Source organism: Neophocaena asiaeorientalis, unplaced genomic scaffold, assembly GCF_003031525.2.
Source record: "Neophocaena asiaeorientalis asiaeorientalis breed wild unplaced genomic scaffold, Neophocaena_asiaeorientalis_V1.1 scaffold76, whole genome shotgun sequence".
NCBI classification, from domain to species: Eukaryota; Metazoa; Chordata; class Mammalia; order Artiodactyla; family Phocoenidae; genus Neophocaena; species Neophocaena asiaeorientalis.
Window position 1 is genome coordinate 591,163 of NW_020173668.1, and position 15,424 is coordinate 606,586.

The 15,424-nt window shown below is 56.3% G+C and overlaps 1 protein-coding gene across 1 annotated transcript; it reads right to left on the bottom strand.

Annotated features, from left to right (window-relative positions):
- Positions 1-13,265, bottom strand: BCAN (brevican). Its single transcript, XM_024748249.1, has 13 exons — positions 13,175-13,265; positions 12,090-12,464; positions 11,611-11,785; positions 11,208-11,335; positions 10,420-10,713; positions 8,219-8,440; positions 7,004-7,654; positions 3,394-3,501; positions 2,552-2,710; positions 1,851-1,933; positions 1,342-1,486; positions 684-874; positions 1-354 (listed from the first exon to the last, which is right to left on the bottom strand). The coding sequence occupies exons 1-13, from the start codon at positions 13,263-13,265 to the stop codon at positions 247-249; spliced, it is 2,730 nt and encodes a 909-aa protein (XP_024604017.1). The 3' UTR covers positions 1-246.
- Between the last annotated feature and the right edge of the window lie 2,159 nt (positions 13,266-15,424).

Below are 15,424 nucleotides of genomic sequence, written 5' to 3' on the forward strand. Positions count from 1 at the left end.
GCAAGGAGAGGGCAGTTGAGGCACTTAGGGACCTACTCAAGGCCCTGAGGGAAAAACCTGATGCCCAGGATAGGGGTGAGAGAGCCTAAGGCAGGGCTGGAGCTACCCAGGTATTTCACAGAAGCCCCTCCAGGCACTATCACCTGGACTTCAGCTCCACCCCTCTCGTTGTCACTCCCTGTGATGGGAAAAGCATGGGTTGGAGGGAGGGTTGGGGGCAGAGCGCAGTACTGGGGGCCTTGACCCTTAGGGACCTGGAGCGGGATTGGGAGGGGGTGTCAACCGTGCCTTCCAGCTCCCCAGGAGCCTCCTCGGATGTCCTTCTGGGGCTTTTATTGGGCGCAGAGCTCGAGCCTGGGAAAGACACACACACTCACCCTCCACCCTTGGGCTCCTCCTCCCTCTCTCTCTTCTCAGAGCCTGCCCTCTGGGTTCTTGCTCCTTGACCTCTGACCTCATCAAAACACTTTCCCTGGCTCAGCCCTTAAGAGCCCAGACTGTGGCTGCATATTCTCAGACAGCAGCACTGAAGGGGACCCCGGAGCATTCAGCCCACCTCCTCTTTGCCCCAGAGAGGGGTAGTGATAACTCCAAGATTACACAGCCAGTGATGGACAGAGCTAGGACTGGAGCCCAGGGTTGTGTTGGCTAGCGCCCCCCACCTGCCTCCTCCTGGCACTCACAGGCCTGCGGGGCACACAGGAGATCTGGGGGGGCTCCCAGCGACCATTCTCCTGGCAGCGGATCAGTGGTAGGTTGCGCTGGGCCAGGCCCTCCAGGCACCGGTAACGAAGCACTGTGTCTACTTCATAGCGCAGCCGTGGACGGCCAAATACTCGAGCCAGGGGCAGCTCTGGTGGGGGGCCACAGGACACTGCAGGGGGGACACAGTCAGGAACTGGGAGCTGGGCTCTGGGGGTAACAGTTCCCAGAATTGGGATGAAGGAGGAGAGGAGTAGGCCATAACCTGACACACAAAAAGAGTAGGGGTTCCAGGGACTTCCCTGGTGGCACAGTGGTTGGGACTCTGAGCTCCCAATGCAGGGGGCCCCGGTTCAATTCCTGGTCAGGGAACTAGATCCCACATGCATGCTGCAACTCAGAGATTGCATGCCACAACTAAGGAGCCCACCGGCCGCAACTAAGACCCGGTGCAACCAAACAAATAAATAATAAAGAGTAGGGGTTCCAAATGGACCCATCTAATTTGTTATCCCGCCCATGCCCACGGCCTGGGACACATTTCTGATTTCTCTGTGTAGCTTTGCACCCTCCTTCTGCACACACATCAGTTCCAGGATTCTCTAGCCCCCACCCCTCCTCCCCCTCGCCCGCCCTCACCCAGCCCCATCTTGCAGGTGTAGGACAGGTGGTAGTTGCAGGGCACATCACTCCATTGTCCCTGATCGTGCCACACCATAACCACGCAGTTCTCTCCGGACAGGAAGTAGCTGTCTGGCTGCCCAGGGTTCCAGTTCTCATAGAGCTGGGAGGGTGGGGGGAGGATGGAGGAGGTGGTGAGGAGCTCCAGCCCCAGGAGCACTGAGAGGAATGGACCTGGAGGACCTGAGGAGAAGGGGGTGGGGGAGGGGCACCAGGAGAGGGAAGGCTAGAGGGATGGGGAGTAGGGGACCCAGAAGGAAAAAGAAGATGTCAGGGGCTTTGGGGGGAAGGATAATGGGAACCAGAAGAGAAGAGAAGGGGACACAAGGAATGCAGGAGGGCCAGGAAGAGGAAAAGGTAAGGGGCCAGTAAAAGGAGAGGGAGGGATGGGGGTTATTGGGGGTAGAGGGCAGAAATGCTTCGAAGAAGCGACCTAGACAGCGTGAGGGGCGGCCAGAACCTCTCACCAGGGAGACGCCATCTGACCACAGGAAATCGCCTTCGATGGTCCTGTCATTGAGCCCGATCCACTGGTATTCCCGGTATCGATCTGGGGAAGAACCGCAGGGGAGACGAAGGTGTGCAGTGAGCTTCGCTGCCAGCAGATGGCGGCCATTCCCTGTCATCGGGCTCTCTGTGGGTGCTCGCGGGGGGGAAGTCCTTCCCGCAACCCCAAATCCGCGCTTCCCGGTATCCTTATCCCTCCAACATCTGCACAAGGGCGGGATGGAAGGCAGGGGCGTGGGGGGTGAGGGAAGAAGAAAAATATCACCAGGGCTAGAAAAGGGAAACTCTGGAAAAAGTAAAAACTCTCAGCAAGGTCAGAGTCGGGGAGAGTAGACGGAGGCAGGAGAGCCAGGGAGGTGGGGAGCGACTAAAGATAAGCCCCCAAGCAACCGCCAGGCTGATGCAGGTGTATTTCCTGCGCGAATCTCAGCCCTCCCCTGCCTGAAGCCCCACTACCCACGTGTGGAGTGGGAAGGAGGGAGAGAGGAAAGAAAAGTGAATGAATGAATGAATGAGGTAAACCAAGTAATGAGTGCCTGAATTAATGTATAAGGGAGTTAATTAACACACTCATTAACTGATTGATTGATTGATTGATGAGTGAGTGTGTGAGTGAGAGAACAGGTGACGAGGGTCGCCTCCTGCCCTGTCCCCAGCCCACTGTTGATGAAGTCCTGTTCCTCCGGCGTGCTGACGCTGGCCAGGTGCGCGCCGTACATCCGGCACTTGTTCTCCGCCTCCTCCCAGCTCCTTCGTGTAGAAAAGTGCTTGTAGCAGGCGCCCTGGAAGGCGTCCCAGCCGGGGCTGCAGAAGTGGAGGCCTAGGACACAGAAGGGCAGGCAGCTTAGGCGGGAGAACCCCGAAACTCTGAGAGGCTGGGTCCCCAGACAGGGACTGGGCTCCTCCCACCACCTCAGACCGAGGGGGCGGGCTAAGTGTAGGAGGGCGGTGCCAAAGAGAGAGTAGAGAAGGAGCGGCTAGGAGCTGGAAGGGCCCTGGTTGGAGGGGGGCCTTGATGCCTTCCTTCTCTTGAGCGACACAGACCAGGGTGAGGCTGGAGTCCCGGCCTGGGTCTCTGCAATCCTCCTTCCTAAAGAAGAGCTGAACCCGCCTCTCTTCCCAGGAGAATGGAAACCGACAAGTACTGCCTGCCTGCCAAATTCCAGGAGCATAGACTCCCTGAGAGAGTCATTTTTTTTTTTTTGAGAGTCATTTTTGATTCCACTTAACAGATGAGGAAATTGACGGGAGGGCTCAGAGAAGTTATGTGATTTGTCTGAAATGGGGATTCTTTTCCCGCGCTTCCACTGCAGGAGGCCCAGGTTCAATCCCTGGTCAGGGAACTAAGACCCCGCAAAGTGCGGGGCGCATCTAACAACAAATGGAAATTCATTAATGGCAAAAGGCCCAAACCAGTGTCCCGTCCCACGCCCTGGAACTAGCGCGTTGTGGCAGGGTCTAGGCTTCAGCTCTCCCCCCAACGCAGCCCCTCGGCACACTCACCAACATCGCACAGGTCCCCCCCATAGCCAGGCAAACATAGGCAGCGGACCCCCTCCTCCTCCTCCAAGCACGTCCCACCATTGTGGCAGGGGCTGGGGACACAGTAACCTGAGAGGGAGAGAGGTGTGAGGTGGGGGGCCAGGGAAGCACAGCTCTGCAGCAGGGGTCCCAGCCCTGACCCGCTTGTCCTGGGGGCTATCACAGCACCCTAAATGTTCTCCCTGGAGCCTGCCTCTGGTCACAGCCCAGACCTGAGTTCTGGGTTTTTTCCCCTCCTCACTGCCCCCCACTTGAGCACTGGCTCAGCCCAGTGCTGGTCATTGTCATGCCCACCAGTGTGGGCCACGTCTAACAGGGGCCGAGAGGAGTGTCCAGGAAGGCCTTCAGGGTTTAATCCCACTAAGGGGAAAGATACTGGGCTGTCAGTCATGCGTCCTGGACTCTTACCTAGCTCCTGGATCTGCTGGGTACATTGAGCCAGTCACTTTACCTCTCTAGGCCTAGAGGTTAGTCCCCCACCCCTTGTCATTGTGCCAGGTCCTAGCACAGTTCTGTGTAGTCTAGGTGGGCTGGGTGGAACTGAAGGAGAGGAGAGTCACCATAGCAACAGTGAGGTGTGGCCTGCCATTTACTGCTTCTGGGACCTGACACTGGGGTGGTCTAGGAGGGAGCTAACCATTCCTCCTGCTGTCCACTGGGCAGAGTCAGGCCCAGAAGCTCTTAGTGAAGATCCAATGCACTTCCCTCACTCTATGCCCTACTCCTTCGCCCCCCCAACCCTTCCCAGAAATGGAGCTGCAGCAGCTCCCCCTGTCCTGTAGCACTGGCTCCACACACTCTCTCAACATCATCCAAGCTCTTTGCCTCCCCTTCTTATCTCCCAGGACTCTCCCCCCACCCCGTTACCAGACTCCCCTTTCCCCCTCCACTTGGGGCCTCCTGCAGGTTCCCCAGCCTAGAAACTCCTCCTGTCCATTTTGTTCCTTCCTTCTGGCCCCTCTCCTCCAGGCAGTCTTCTTGGACTAACACACTACTCTGAAGGCCTGCAATCTGTTGTCTACATCCAGCTCCGTCTGGCTAGGCCATCTGCCTTCTCTTCTGGACTCTCTCTCATGATCTTGGGTGGCTGCCCTTAGACTGGGCCTAGGTGCTGAAGGGGCTGTCAGATTCTACTCCTTTCTGATCCGGATGACCTGGAGATGATGGCCCCACAGACTGACAGAGCAGGTCAGTGTTCTCGGCCCAGCCCTGGGCAGGACCCCTCAGACCAAGCCATCCACTCCTAGCAGCCAAGGCCCATGCCCACAGTGCTTTACTCTGGCCCAAGATCCCACTGCCTGGTGGGGATCAGAGCAGAGGTGCAGGGAGGAGAAGCTGGAGGTGATTCAAAGAATTTTGCTGGGATGACCTAGCTGTTTTGGGTAAAATGAATCAGCTATTCCAACACCACTCCCCCTGTCATCACCCCTTCTGCCAATAGTTTCTTTCAAGCTGGTACTGCTACCTCCTAGGGCAAAGCAAGAAGGGGAAGTGTTTTATTTAACCCTTTAAGGACCAGGTCCTACAAAGGGTAGGAGTCCTGAACCCCCTTCCTTTCCTCACACTTTCCTGCTCCCCCCGTGATCCTCTCTGCTCCTCTCTGTCCAACCCCCTAACCCTGGGGGCCAAAGACTCTCAAACTTGGTCCCTGGGGCCTTACCCAAGCCACAGGTCCCTCCCCCTGGCTGTGGGTGGCAGAACCTGAACCAGGATGGTGGGGGTTGGGTGTTGGTGGTGAAGGAACTGCTCTTGAGACTTTCTGGTCTTCCACCTCCCCCCTTCTGGATCAACTACTATACACAATCAGAAAGTTCTTCCTTCCTTACTGCTGCAATAGCAGGCTGGAGGACCTCTCACTCATCCCCCAGGTGGGGTAACTAAGACACCGCAGGTACTTCCAATGGTGATCCTCTCCCACCAAAGCCCCTCCTCACCCCACAGCACTGAACTCCAAGGCCAGCTGGGCAGGGAAACAGTAGTTGAAATGAGTGAGCCTAGGTGTGATGTAGAGCCCCCTAGCCCACCCTGGGCCATCTAGGAGAATGACCCTGGTACTAGGAGGGTCCCAGCCTTCTCCAGAGATCTCCATTTGGAAGCTCAACCTTCACTGAATAGATAGGGCTTCTTTCTCTCAGACCCCAGAACCTAACTCCCCATTCCCCCTCCCTCCACACTCTCCAACCTCCCCTCCTGATTTGTTTCTTCTCCAGCAATAGGAACTTTGAGATCCTCTGGGTTCAGGAAGGGTGAAATAGTGGGTGAGGGTGGTCATTAGTGCAGGAGTTAGTGGAGGAGGGGGAGGCCATAGGCAGTGGGATGAAAGCGAGATACCATTCCCCTGCTGATATGTGGGGGAGGGGAACAGAGCCTTGGGGCACCTGGACACCAGGGAATGGCCTTCATGCTAAGAGGGGCTTTCTCTGTCAGTCCTCTGTATGTATGGCTCTAGATGGGAGCCATCAAGATGGATCAGAAAGGGACACATGTACACACACACACACACACACACACACACACACACACACACACACACACACTGGCCTGCAGAGGTTTCTCTCCATCAGGAGTGAGGGACTACAACTCCCAGCACTCCCGCAGACTGACAGACAAAGACTTCTCTGGGGTAAAGTGTACAGTCAGATTTGGGATCTCAGCAGTCAGGAAGGAAGGCGGAGACAGGCCTGAGGAGAGGACAAGGGAACAGCAGGGGCTGTTAGACTGCTAGGACAGGAAAGGGTGCAGGCTGAAGATGGAGACGGAAGAGGCACAAAGACACACAAAGACCCAGGGGGAGAAAGAGAGAGACAGAGACACAGAGAGAGAGATGGCACCAAAAGAACCATCAAAGAGCTACCCAGGACACAACTCCATGGAATGAAAGGGGCAAACAGCTGGGGGTGGAGACAGAGGGTGCCAGAGTTTTGGTTATAAAGCGGTTTAATAGAGATTTATTTCCAAGGCTTGTTTCCATGAAACAGTCGAAAAAAGTACTTCACAGAAGTAGTTGCTTAAGGCTCTGTGGGGATAGGGCTCTCCTGGACCCCAAAGGTTGAGGGGTGGGCATGGGATCCCAGACTTCCCTGATACCAGTGGGAGGCAGCTGAAGGGAGGTGGCACACAGGAGGGAGAGGGAGCAGTGGAGGATGGGCCTGGGCCTTGAAGAACGCAAAAGGCAATGAGGGCACCCACTGAACAAGGCATGAGGGTCCTCTGTGGGGCCAGTGAAATGTGAGTCACAGGTAGAGAGCCGAGGGTAGGAAAAAGTTCCAGGTGTTTGGTGGTAGGGCTGGGGGTCACAGTGTGGATTTCAGAAACAGGGACAGGGTCACAGGGTGGGAGTCATGGAGTTGGGGGTTACAGGGTGAGGACTCAGAGAGCTGGAATGGAAGTCACAAGGTGGGGTATCCAAGATTGGAAGCCCACAGGTAGAGGTGGGTAGGAGAATGAAGGCAAAGGACAAGAGAGTCTGGGGCAGTGGTGGGTTAAAGGACTATAGGTCAGGTGATCCAGAGCTGCAGGGGGGGAAAGAGGACGAGGATAAAGAGGGAGGTTGAGCCTTGGGCAAAGTTACCTGATGAGGGGGCCACGGCCACTCCACCATGGCTGGCACTGTCAGTGGGCAGCACCGGCTGGGCATGCACTGAAGTCCCTGCTGGGACAGTTCTTCCAGAATTCTCTTCAGAAGGGGTCTCCAGGTCCCTGGTACCCTCAGGGACCCGTGTGGCTGGAAGCAGGGAAGGGGCATCCTCGGAGCTCCCTGTCTCCTCACTCTCTCCTCGAGGGACCCCAGACAGCTCAGGACCCCCAGTCTCCTTCCCTATCTCTCTTGCCCCAACCGGAGTGGAAGGTGATGGGGATGCCAGGTTCCCTTCCCTGGGAGAGGGCAGGGCCTCCGTGGGTGGTCCAAGGACCGTTGGAGGCCTGGGAGCCTCTGGCTCTCCGTAGGGAGGTGGTGATGCATCAGGCTTCAGGACTGCCCTCACTGGTGGGGATGCCTGGGAGAGTGACTCCTCTGGAGCCAGCTCAGTGGGGAGAGGGGCCTCTGGGTCCAGGCTGCTGAGCTCACTGGGCCAGGCCCACAGGGCCTCGTCCTCCACCTCCTCCTCTTCTTCTTCTTCCTCTTCTCTCTCTTCTTCATCCTTGTGTGTCTCTTCTTCCTCCAACACCTTGCCTTCCTCTTCTGAGGACCCCAGGGGAGGTACAATGGATTGGGTTTCAAATTCTAGGCAAAGCACAGATGGTTCAGCACCAGGGACAGCACCCACCAGAGGCCAGGAAGAAGGAAGGGGAAGGGGAGAAAGGTGGGGCTGGGGAGGGTGAGCCCTCAGGGAGAGGGAAGAGCCTGCCCTGGAGAGGAACTGCCTTTGCTCCACACCAGAAGAATTTCAACTGGAGCTGCAATAGTGAGGCAACACTTGAGAAGGCTCTATGAGCTGTCATTAGCCCAGGAAAACCTGGTGGTTGCATCTCCTTCTCCCAGTCTGTTAAAATTCTCTGTTTATTTTGGGTAGGTGAGGGGGAGGAGAGACCAAAGAAAGGAGATCCCTCCTTCCCAGAGGGCAGCTCCTTAGTCCAAGCATCTCCAGACCCAGCTATCTGGGAGTGGGATTTGCTGGAAAGGCAAAGGTTGGGAGAGGAACAGGAGAGATGCCTTGCACGACTGTGCTGCTGAGAGAGGACAGGGTAGAATCACGGCAGCGACAACCCTGGCCTCAGCCTGGGCTTGCCCTTTCTGCCCCAACTTCTCCCAGGTGTGGATATCCCCAGGATAAGAGATTTGAGTTACCTAGGAGGGTCCTAGGGGCCTCTGCTGGGTCTTCTGGAGTGGAGCTTCCACCTGTTCCATCCTCCATAATGGGAATGGAGTAGATGGCTCCCCGGGACTCGCTCTCCACAGCTTCCTGAGGCAGCTGCAGTTCCTCCAGGGTCTCTGTCACTGTGACAATGGCTTCCAGTGCATCAGAGACCAGGTCAGTGGCCTCAGGGATGGCAGAGGGCTGGGCAGAGTCTGTGGCAGGAGGAAAGTGCCAATGGGAGGTTAAGGAGGTGCCTCTGCCCTCACAGGCCTGCATGTGAGGGTTCTGGGTTAGACTCAGAGACCATAGCATTCTCTTAATTCTCTCTCATCTTCCCTATGGAGCACCCACGGGGCCCAGAGAGCACCCCGGGGCTTAATCACTCATTCCTCAAGCATTAATCAAGTGCCCGCTATGTGTCATGCCGAGCATTCTCCTGGGCACTGAGGATACAGTGCCCAGCAAAACAGCAAGCTTCCTGCCCTCAAGGGGATTTATATTCTAGATACAGACAAACAAATAAACATATAATGTTACCATATAAAGAACAATTAAGTTTAGCAAGGAGACGGGAAGTACTACTTTAGATAGAATGGTAAAGGAAGGCTCAGGAGAGAGGTCATCCTTCGAGTAAGGAGATAGAGGCAGAAGGATGGACAGAATGGCCTCAGCACCTTGGGACCCTGGTTTTAGGGTAAGGTGTGAGGGATCCCAGTCATCCTAAGACTCTAGAAATGGAAGGGGACAGGCTGCCATCACCACAGGAGAGCTGAAGGGTAGGGTACAGGAAGGACATTCAACCATCACCGCCTGATGACCTCGGTGTTGGGGCCAAGGGGCAAGTGGCCACCCCATCCTTCCAGGATCTGCTCTCTTCAAATAACCAGAGTTTTAGAATGAATTACCTTGTCCCAGGGGAAGGGAACCAAGAGCAGAAAACCAGTGAAGCAAAGGTGGAATTGGGCTAAGAAAAGCCCTGAGGGCCAGCCGTGTTCAGCCAGACAGGACAGGACAGCGCATCCTGCCTGCGTCACCTGCTTCAGTGAGCCTTGCTCATACCAGACAAGCAAACCTGTACCCTTGCCCGCCTCTGCCCTCCACCTGCTCCCAGCCATAGTCGTCCTCTTCCTTCCCCTCTTCTCCTGATTCAGTTCCTCCTTCAATTTCTTTCCATAACAGTGCTTGGGACATAATTATAATCGGTGCTAGAAGTGTTAACTGCTATTGGTATAACTAGTAGCAGCAGCATCACCATTATCTGTGTTCAAGTAAGTCTTTCCAGACGGACCTGTCTTCCTGTGGACTTGCCTTCCCCACCCCTCCCAGCCTCGGGCTAAAGCCATCTGGAGATCTGTCCCAGGGGAAGTAATGCTTTTCTCTCAGTCTTTCCTTGCGCTGGGAATGAAGCATTTCGTCTTTGGTCAGACTGCGGGCTCCCATGGCAGAAACCGTGTCTTCCTCCTTCAGACTAAGGGCTCCTAGTAGGCTGTGTCTTCTCTTTCCATTTCTGCCTCCAGCCCTTGTACCAGTACTGCAGGCTCACAGTTGGGGCAGGGACTCCAATGCTCCATGGCAATGCCTCCCTGATTGTCAGTCATCCTTGGCCTGGGCCCTGTGCCTCTGGGGGTCGCAGGCACTGCCTCCCCTCCAGCTCCCAATATAAGATGTGGGCAGGAAGCCATCTCTACACCCAGCTGTCTTTAAGGACCTGCTCCCTGTGGGGGGAATTATGTCTGTCCCTCAATATTTGGTGGTAAAAATCTGATACCTTCAAGCTGAAGGTTCTGGAAACCCCTCTGAAGCGTATTTAGTTAACTGGAGCAGATCATTCATTGGATTCAGAGAATGTCAGTCATCTCTGGTCTGCTCATGAGCTGACCAGAGATGGAGACATATTTGGCAGCCCAATAAGGGAGAAGCAGCTTTGCAACAGGAAGAGACAAGGCAGGGACTACTGGTGTGGAGGCAGGTGAGGAGATGCAGCGAGGTGAGCCCTCCTTGAGGCCACAAAGACCAAGTCAGAGGGCACAACCAGAATTAGAACCCTAAGTGACAAGCTGAGCACCACCCAAAGCTCCTTGAGGCAAATGGCAAAGACCCAAGAGAAACTGGTCGGGGCTGGGGTAAGAGCATAGGCTTCGACTCCGTCTCCCTGAGGTTGGTCTCAGCCTCTGCAGGGAGGTGGGCTCACCTCGGAAGCAGTAGACATTGAAGCGGCTGTGCTTGTTGGGGAAGCCGGTCTGGTTGGGGAAGAGGAAGAGAGTCTTGACACCAGGGAGGCCCCCACCACAGCGCTGGCTGGGTGTGACGATGGGGTAGCGCACACTGCCATCAGCCAGCCAGCCTGGGCTGCAGCGGTCCAGGCCACCATCCCAGGCTGCATACAGCTGGCCTGTGGTTGCAATCTTAGCACCCCGCTCCTGGCAGTATGCCCGTGCCTCCTCCAATGTCAGCTTGTCTGGAGGGGCACCCAGGAACAGCTCTCCTGGGGAGAAGAAGACGCTGGGTTACCAGGAAGGGAGCTCCTTCCACCCTGGGCTCCCACAGAGACTCTGGGCAAGCTTCTCTGGGCCTCAGTCTCCTCATCTGCGACATGCAGTCCATCACACTACTTTATAGGATCGAAGTCTTGATAGAATCTTAGGATCGATAATATTGCTCGAAAGAACCTGGCCCAACTTCCTAATTCTGCCAAGAAGGAAACTGAGGCTCAGAGATACTAAAACATAGAGAGATGCACAGCAGGTAACAGCAGACTCAAACTCAGTCTCCTACCACCTGTCTGAGGCTTTGGCCATGAACTTGTCTCTATGACAGTGTTTGGAGGGAGGGACACTGACTGTTTCCTTACCACTGGCTGCCCACTTAAATACAGGATGATAAAGGACGATAAGGTCCAGCAGAGGCCCAGGAGGACCTATGGGCAGGGCAGCACTGGAGAGGGGGCTCTTCCCCTGGCAACTCCCTACCCCCAATCACCATTTAGTTCTTCAGCATAACAGTAGACATCATAGAGGTCATCCGGGTCCACCACTCCATAGTTCCGGACCCCAGGGAAGCCATCCATGTCTCCATAACAGGCCTCTCGTGGAGTCTGGATGGGATACCTGGGGAAGGGGTACAAATGCCTTCACCAGGGAGCCATCCCATGGTGACCCCCCTGAATCACACTGCCTTTCAGTGCAGCCAATTGTCCTCCTAGCTCTGCAGAAATGCACACCCCCCACCAAGGCGGGGTCCTAACCCACCCTCCAAAGACCAGCTTCATCCGCCAGAGGCAGGGAGCCCTATATGGCCAGCCTGAGGCAGCCCCTGGCAGAACCAGAGGCCACAGCCCACCTCAGAAACAGCTAGAAGCTCCAGGGCCCCAGCCCCAGCCCACCTCACGGTCTGGTCGGACAACCAGCCAGCATCACACTGTTCATAGCCCCCAAGATAGGCGGCATAGAGCTGCTCTGGAGTGGCGATTCGGGCTCCGATGCGGGCACAGGCCTCCTGGGCCCCAGCGAAGGAGAAAGCATAGCGGGCAGAGCCCTCTCGGTAGAGAAAGACGACCCCTGAGGGGCAGAGAGGATCCTGAGGCAGGATCACCCAGCACACTGACTTCCCCTTCCCCTCCTTGTCAACCCCCTGTATACAAAGGGTAAAGTCCAAATAGCGCCCGCTCTACAGCATGAGGGGCTTCAGTTAAGACTGTGGGTAGAATTTCCTCCACCTGAAGAGAGAAAGGAGGTAACAGAGGCCTGTAGCTACCCGCTCCTTTTCCAACTCAGTCTGTGCCTTCTAGGTGTTTGCTTCCGCTTCAGACTGTGGGCTCCCCTCCCTCTCTCCGGGAACCTCTCTCCATCTTTGCCCTCTCACCTTTGACCTTGACCTCCACAGCGTCGCTGCTGTCGTCGATGCCGTGCTGGACCTCGCAGCGGTAGATGCCCGAGTCGTTGGGCCGCAGCTCGCTCAGCACCAGGGAGACATCGGTGAGTGACGCTGGGTAGGCAGGCAGTGCCACGCGGAACCGGTAGGCCTCGCTCACCTTGACGCGTAGCCCCCGCGCCACTAGTACCTCGGCCTCCCGGCCGCCGGACAGGAAGGTCCACTTGACCCGAGGGGAGCCCTGCGCGGCCCGGCGGCTTGGCGGCGGCCGCAGGTAGTGAACGTGGCACGGGATGGTGAGGGCGCCGCCCAGCACGCCCTGCAGCGGCGCGTCACCCGCTATGCGCACGCGGAAAGCCCGGTCCTCTGTGGGCGGGCGGGGCCGGCTGGAACTTCGTGCTGTGGATCTGCCACGACCCGCCCCAGGGTTTCCGAGCCCCGCCCCAGGATCCCGACGCCCCGCCCTAGGATTCCCGGGCCTTGCCCGGGGGTTTTCGTAACCCCGCCCCCAAGAACCTGGGCTCGGGCCCGCTGAGTCCTGCAAACCCATCTCTAGATCCCCCAGGCCCACCCCCCACGGTCTACAGACCGATCCACAAAGTCTCCCAGTCAAATTCACCCCCAAAGTCTCCCAGTACCACCCCAGGATTCCTGGCCCCCACCCCAGGGTCTTCTAACCTCACCCCCTGGGTCCTGCAGCCTTATCCCCAAAGTTTCCCAGTCTGTTCCCTTCAGTCACTTTCACGATTTCTCCCAATTCCACCTCTGTTCTGCCTCCCAGCCCCATTCATCGTGCCCCAAGGGTCTCCCATCCTCCACCCTGGAGACTGGCAGCCATGCACCTAGTGCCCCTCCCCAGCCCTACTCCCAAGATTCCGCCACCCGACCAGCGGCCCACAAATCATCCCTTATTTTCAAGTGTCCCTGCCCTGATCTTCCCCCACAGTGCTCCCAATTCTGTCTCCTCCCTGGGTCCCTCAAGGCTGACAGACGTTGGTTAGGGCTGAACAAGAGGCTCCTTCCTACCACAGGGGAGATGCAGGAGACTGACAGTGACCCTGAGTGGGGCTGCTTACCTGAGCTGTCTCCTTCCAGAGCATCAGCTAAGGCCGCAGGGACCCAGGCCAGAGCCAGGGTTGCCAGCAGGGGCAGAGATGGTAGGGCCATGCTGCAGGATGAGGGGGGGAATGGAGGAGGAAAGATGGGGTTAGACCTCAGGATGGACTTCTGACTCCCTCTCATGTCCACATGGATCACACATACCCTGACTCCAGAAGCCCACTGCCCCCACCTCACTATTAATTAACACTGTTTCTGTCTCCCCACAAGGGATTCTTATTTATTTATGTTTGGCTGCATTGGGTCTCTGTTGCTGCGCGTGGGCTTTCTCTAGTTGTGGCGAGTGGGGGCTACTCTTGGTTGCGGTGCACGGGCTTCTCATTGTGGTGGCTTCTCTTATTGTGGAGCACAGCCTCTAGAGCGCAGGCTCAGTAGTTGTGGCGCACAGGCTTAGATGCTCCGCAGCATGTGGGATCTCCCCGGACCAGGGCTTGAACCCGTGTCCCCTGCACTGGCAGGAGGATTCTTAACCACTCCGGCCACCAGGGAAGTCCCCCCACCAAGGGATTCTTATTCAGAACCGAGACCTGGGTCCTCATCAACTCACTGTGTGACTTAAGGCAAGTTCCTTACCCTCTTTAAGCCTTTGTTTTCTTACTTGTAAAGGAGCACCATTACTACCACCTCACAGGTTGTCATGAGGCTATGGGCTTTGAAAGTGCTTTTTATCCTAAAACAAAACAAAACAAAAACAAACAAAACAAACAAAAAAACCTGTACAAATGTATAGCACCCTGCACACAGTAAGAGCTCAATAAATGCTTACAGCATATAGCATGAATTGTGGGTGCCATTATGCTTGAGTCTCCTCTGCCCCTCCCAGTACCAGACTTCTTTGAACCTTCCTCCTCCCACAGTACCCCTCCAACCTTTCCTTCCTGTCCCTTCCTCCCTGAGTACCATACCCACCTAGCCTCCTCTGGGAAGGCTTTCTAGACTAAACCCGGGCAATGAACAACATCTCTCCAGCCCAACCCCTCATTGACCTCCCCCCACTATACCATTACTTATAAGGAAACTCTTCTCTTTACCCCCCAGCATCCTCCACCCCCTCATCCTTGGCTGCCTTCTCCCTCCTTCCTCCCAGCCTTTCCTTTCTGCCTGGCACGGGCTTTCCCACAGGATCTCCTGGCTCAGAAACCAGCTGGGACAAAGCCCCTGTCTCTGCCAGTCTGGCCTCCATCCAGCCTCTCCCTTCCTCCACCCCAGCCCCAGGCTGGGGGGTGGGCTAAGGGGTGTGTGTGAGAATAAATGAAAGGGACCATTTCCCTCCTGCCCTTGGCTATCAGAAGCTCTGAGAGCTTGAACTATTCTTCTGAAGATCTCAAAGCTCTTACACTCTCATAATGGAGGGATGGGGGTGGGACATTGAGAAATGGGCCCAGAGAGGGATTGAACCTGAGTCCCCAGTGAAACCAAGTCAGGCACCAGGCCAGTGTGCCCCCAGGAAGGAAGGCTGCAGAGCCAACGTCATCTTTAATGGTTGGCTTAGACTCAAAAGAGCATGGAGAGCCAAGGCTGCCATGGAATAGGCCAATGATACAGCAAGAGAGATGAAGGTTAGACTGCAGGCAAGGCTTCCTAGACATCAGGCTTATTCCTACTGTCTTCTCATTCCCACTTCAGGCCCATTGTTCCACTTCTATCTGCCCCGACCACTCAGGCTCTGCCTTCGTACATGTCCGCCCTTTTCTGAGCCTGAGCTGATGGGAAATTTCCCTCTTCTCCCAGATCCTCTGAAGGATCCCAGATCCTCCTAAGGATGCCTCCCCACCACGGTAACATCCATTTCCCCCATTGTGGCTGGGCATCAAGGGCTCTGTGGCTCTGTGGCTCTGACCTCAAGGTCAGAGGTGGGGGAGGAATGGCAGAAGCCAGATGCCCAGGGCCTCTCTTCGACCTTTGAGAGGGAGGAGGTTCTTGATGGGGCCCAATCAGAGGGTGTGAGACCAACTCTGGGCATGGGGGCACTTGAGAGGACTGCTTTCTGGGGTTGGAGTGGGGACCATTTGGTATGAACAGCCAGTGCCTGCCGGGTGCTTGGGAGACTGTTTGCCATGCATTTGAACTGTGCCAGGTCCTAAGCCGGACTCCTTTCTGGCGCCTTCCCTCCCCTCACCCTGGGCTGGAGCTGGAGCTACTCACAGCTCTCTGATGGGCGGCCCAGAAACCCATATAGTTGGAGCCACTCTGGGACCAACACCCTA

Coding starts and splice junctions, on each gene's coding strand:
- BCAN (XM_024748249.1), bottom strand. CDS start 13,265: ATGGCCCTACCATCTCTGCCCCTGCTGGCAACCCTGGCTCTGGCCTGG. Junction 1,934..2,551: donor GGAACAGGACTTCATCAACA/GTGGGCTGGGGA, acceptor GTTCTTCCCCAG/ATCGATACCGGGAATACCAG. Junction 875..1,341: donor CACCTGCAAGATGGGGCTGG/GTGAGGGCGGGC, acceptor TCCCCCCTGCAG/TGTCCTGTGGCCCCCCACCA.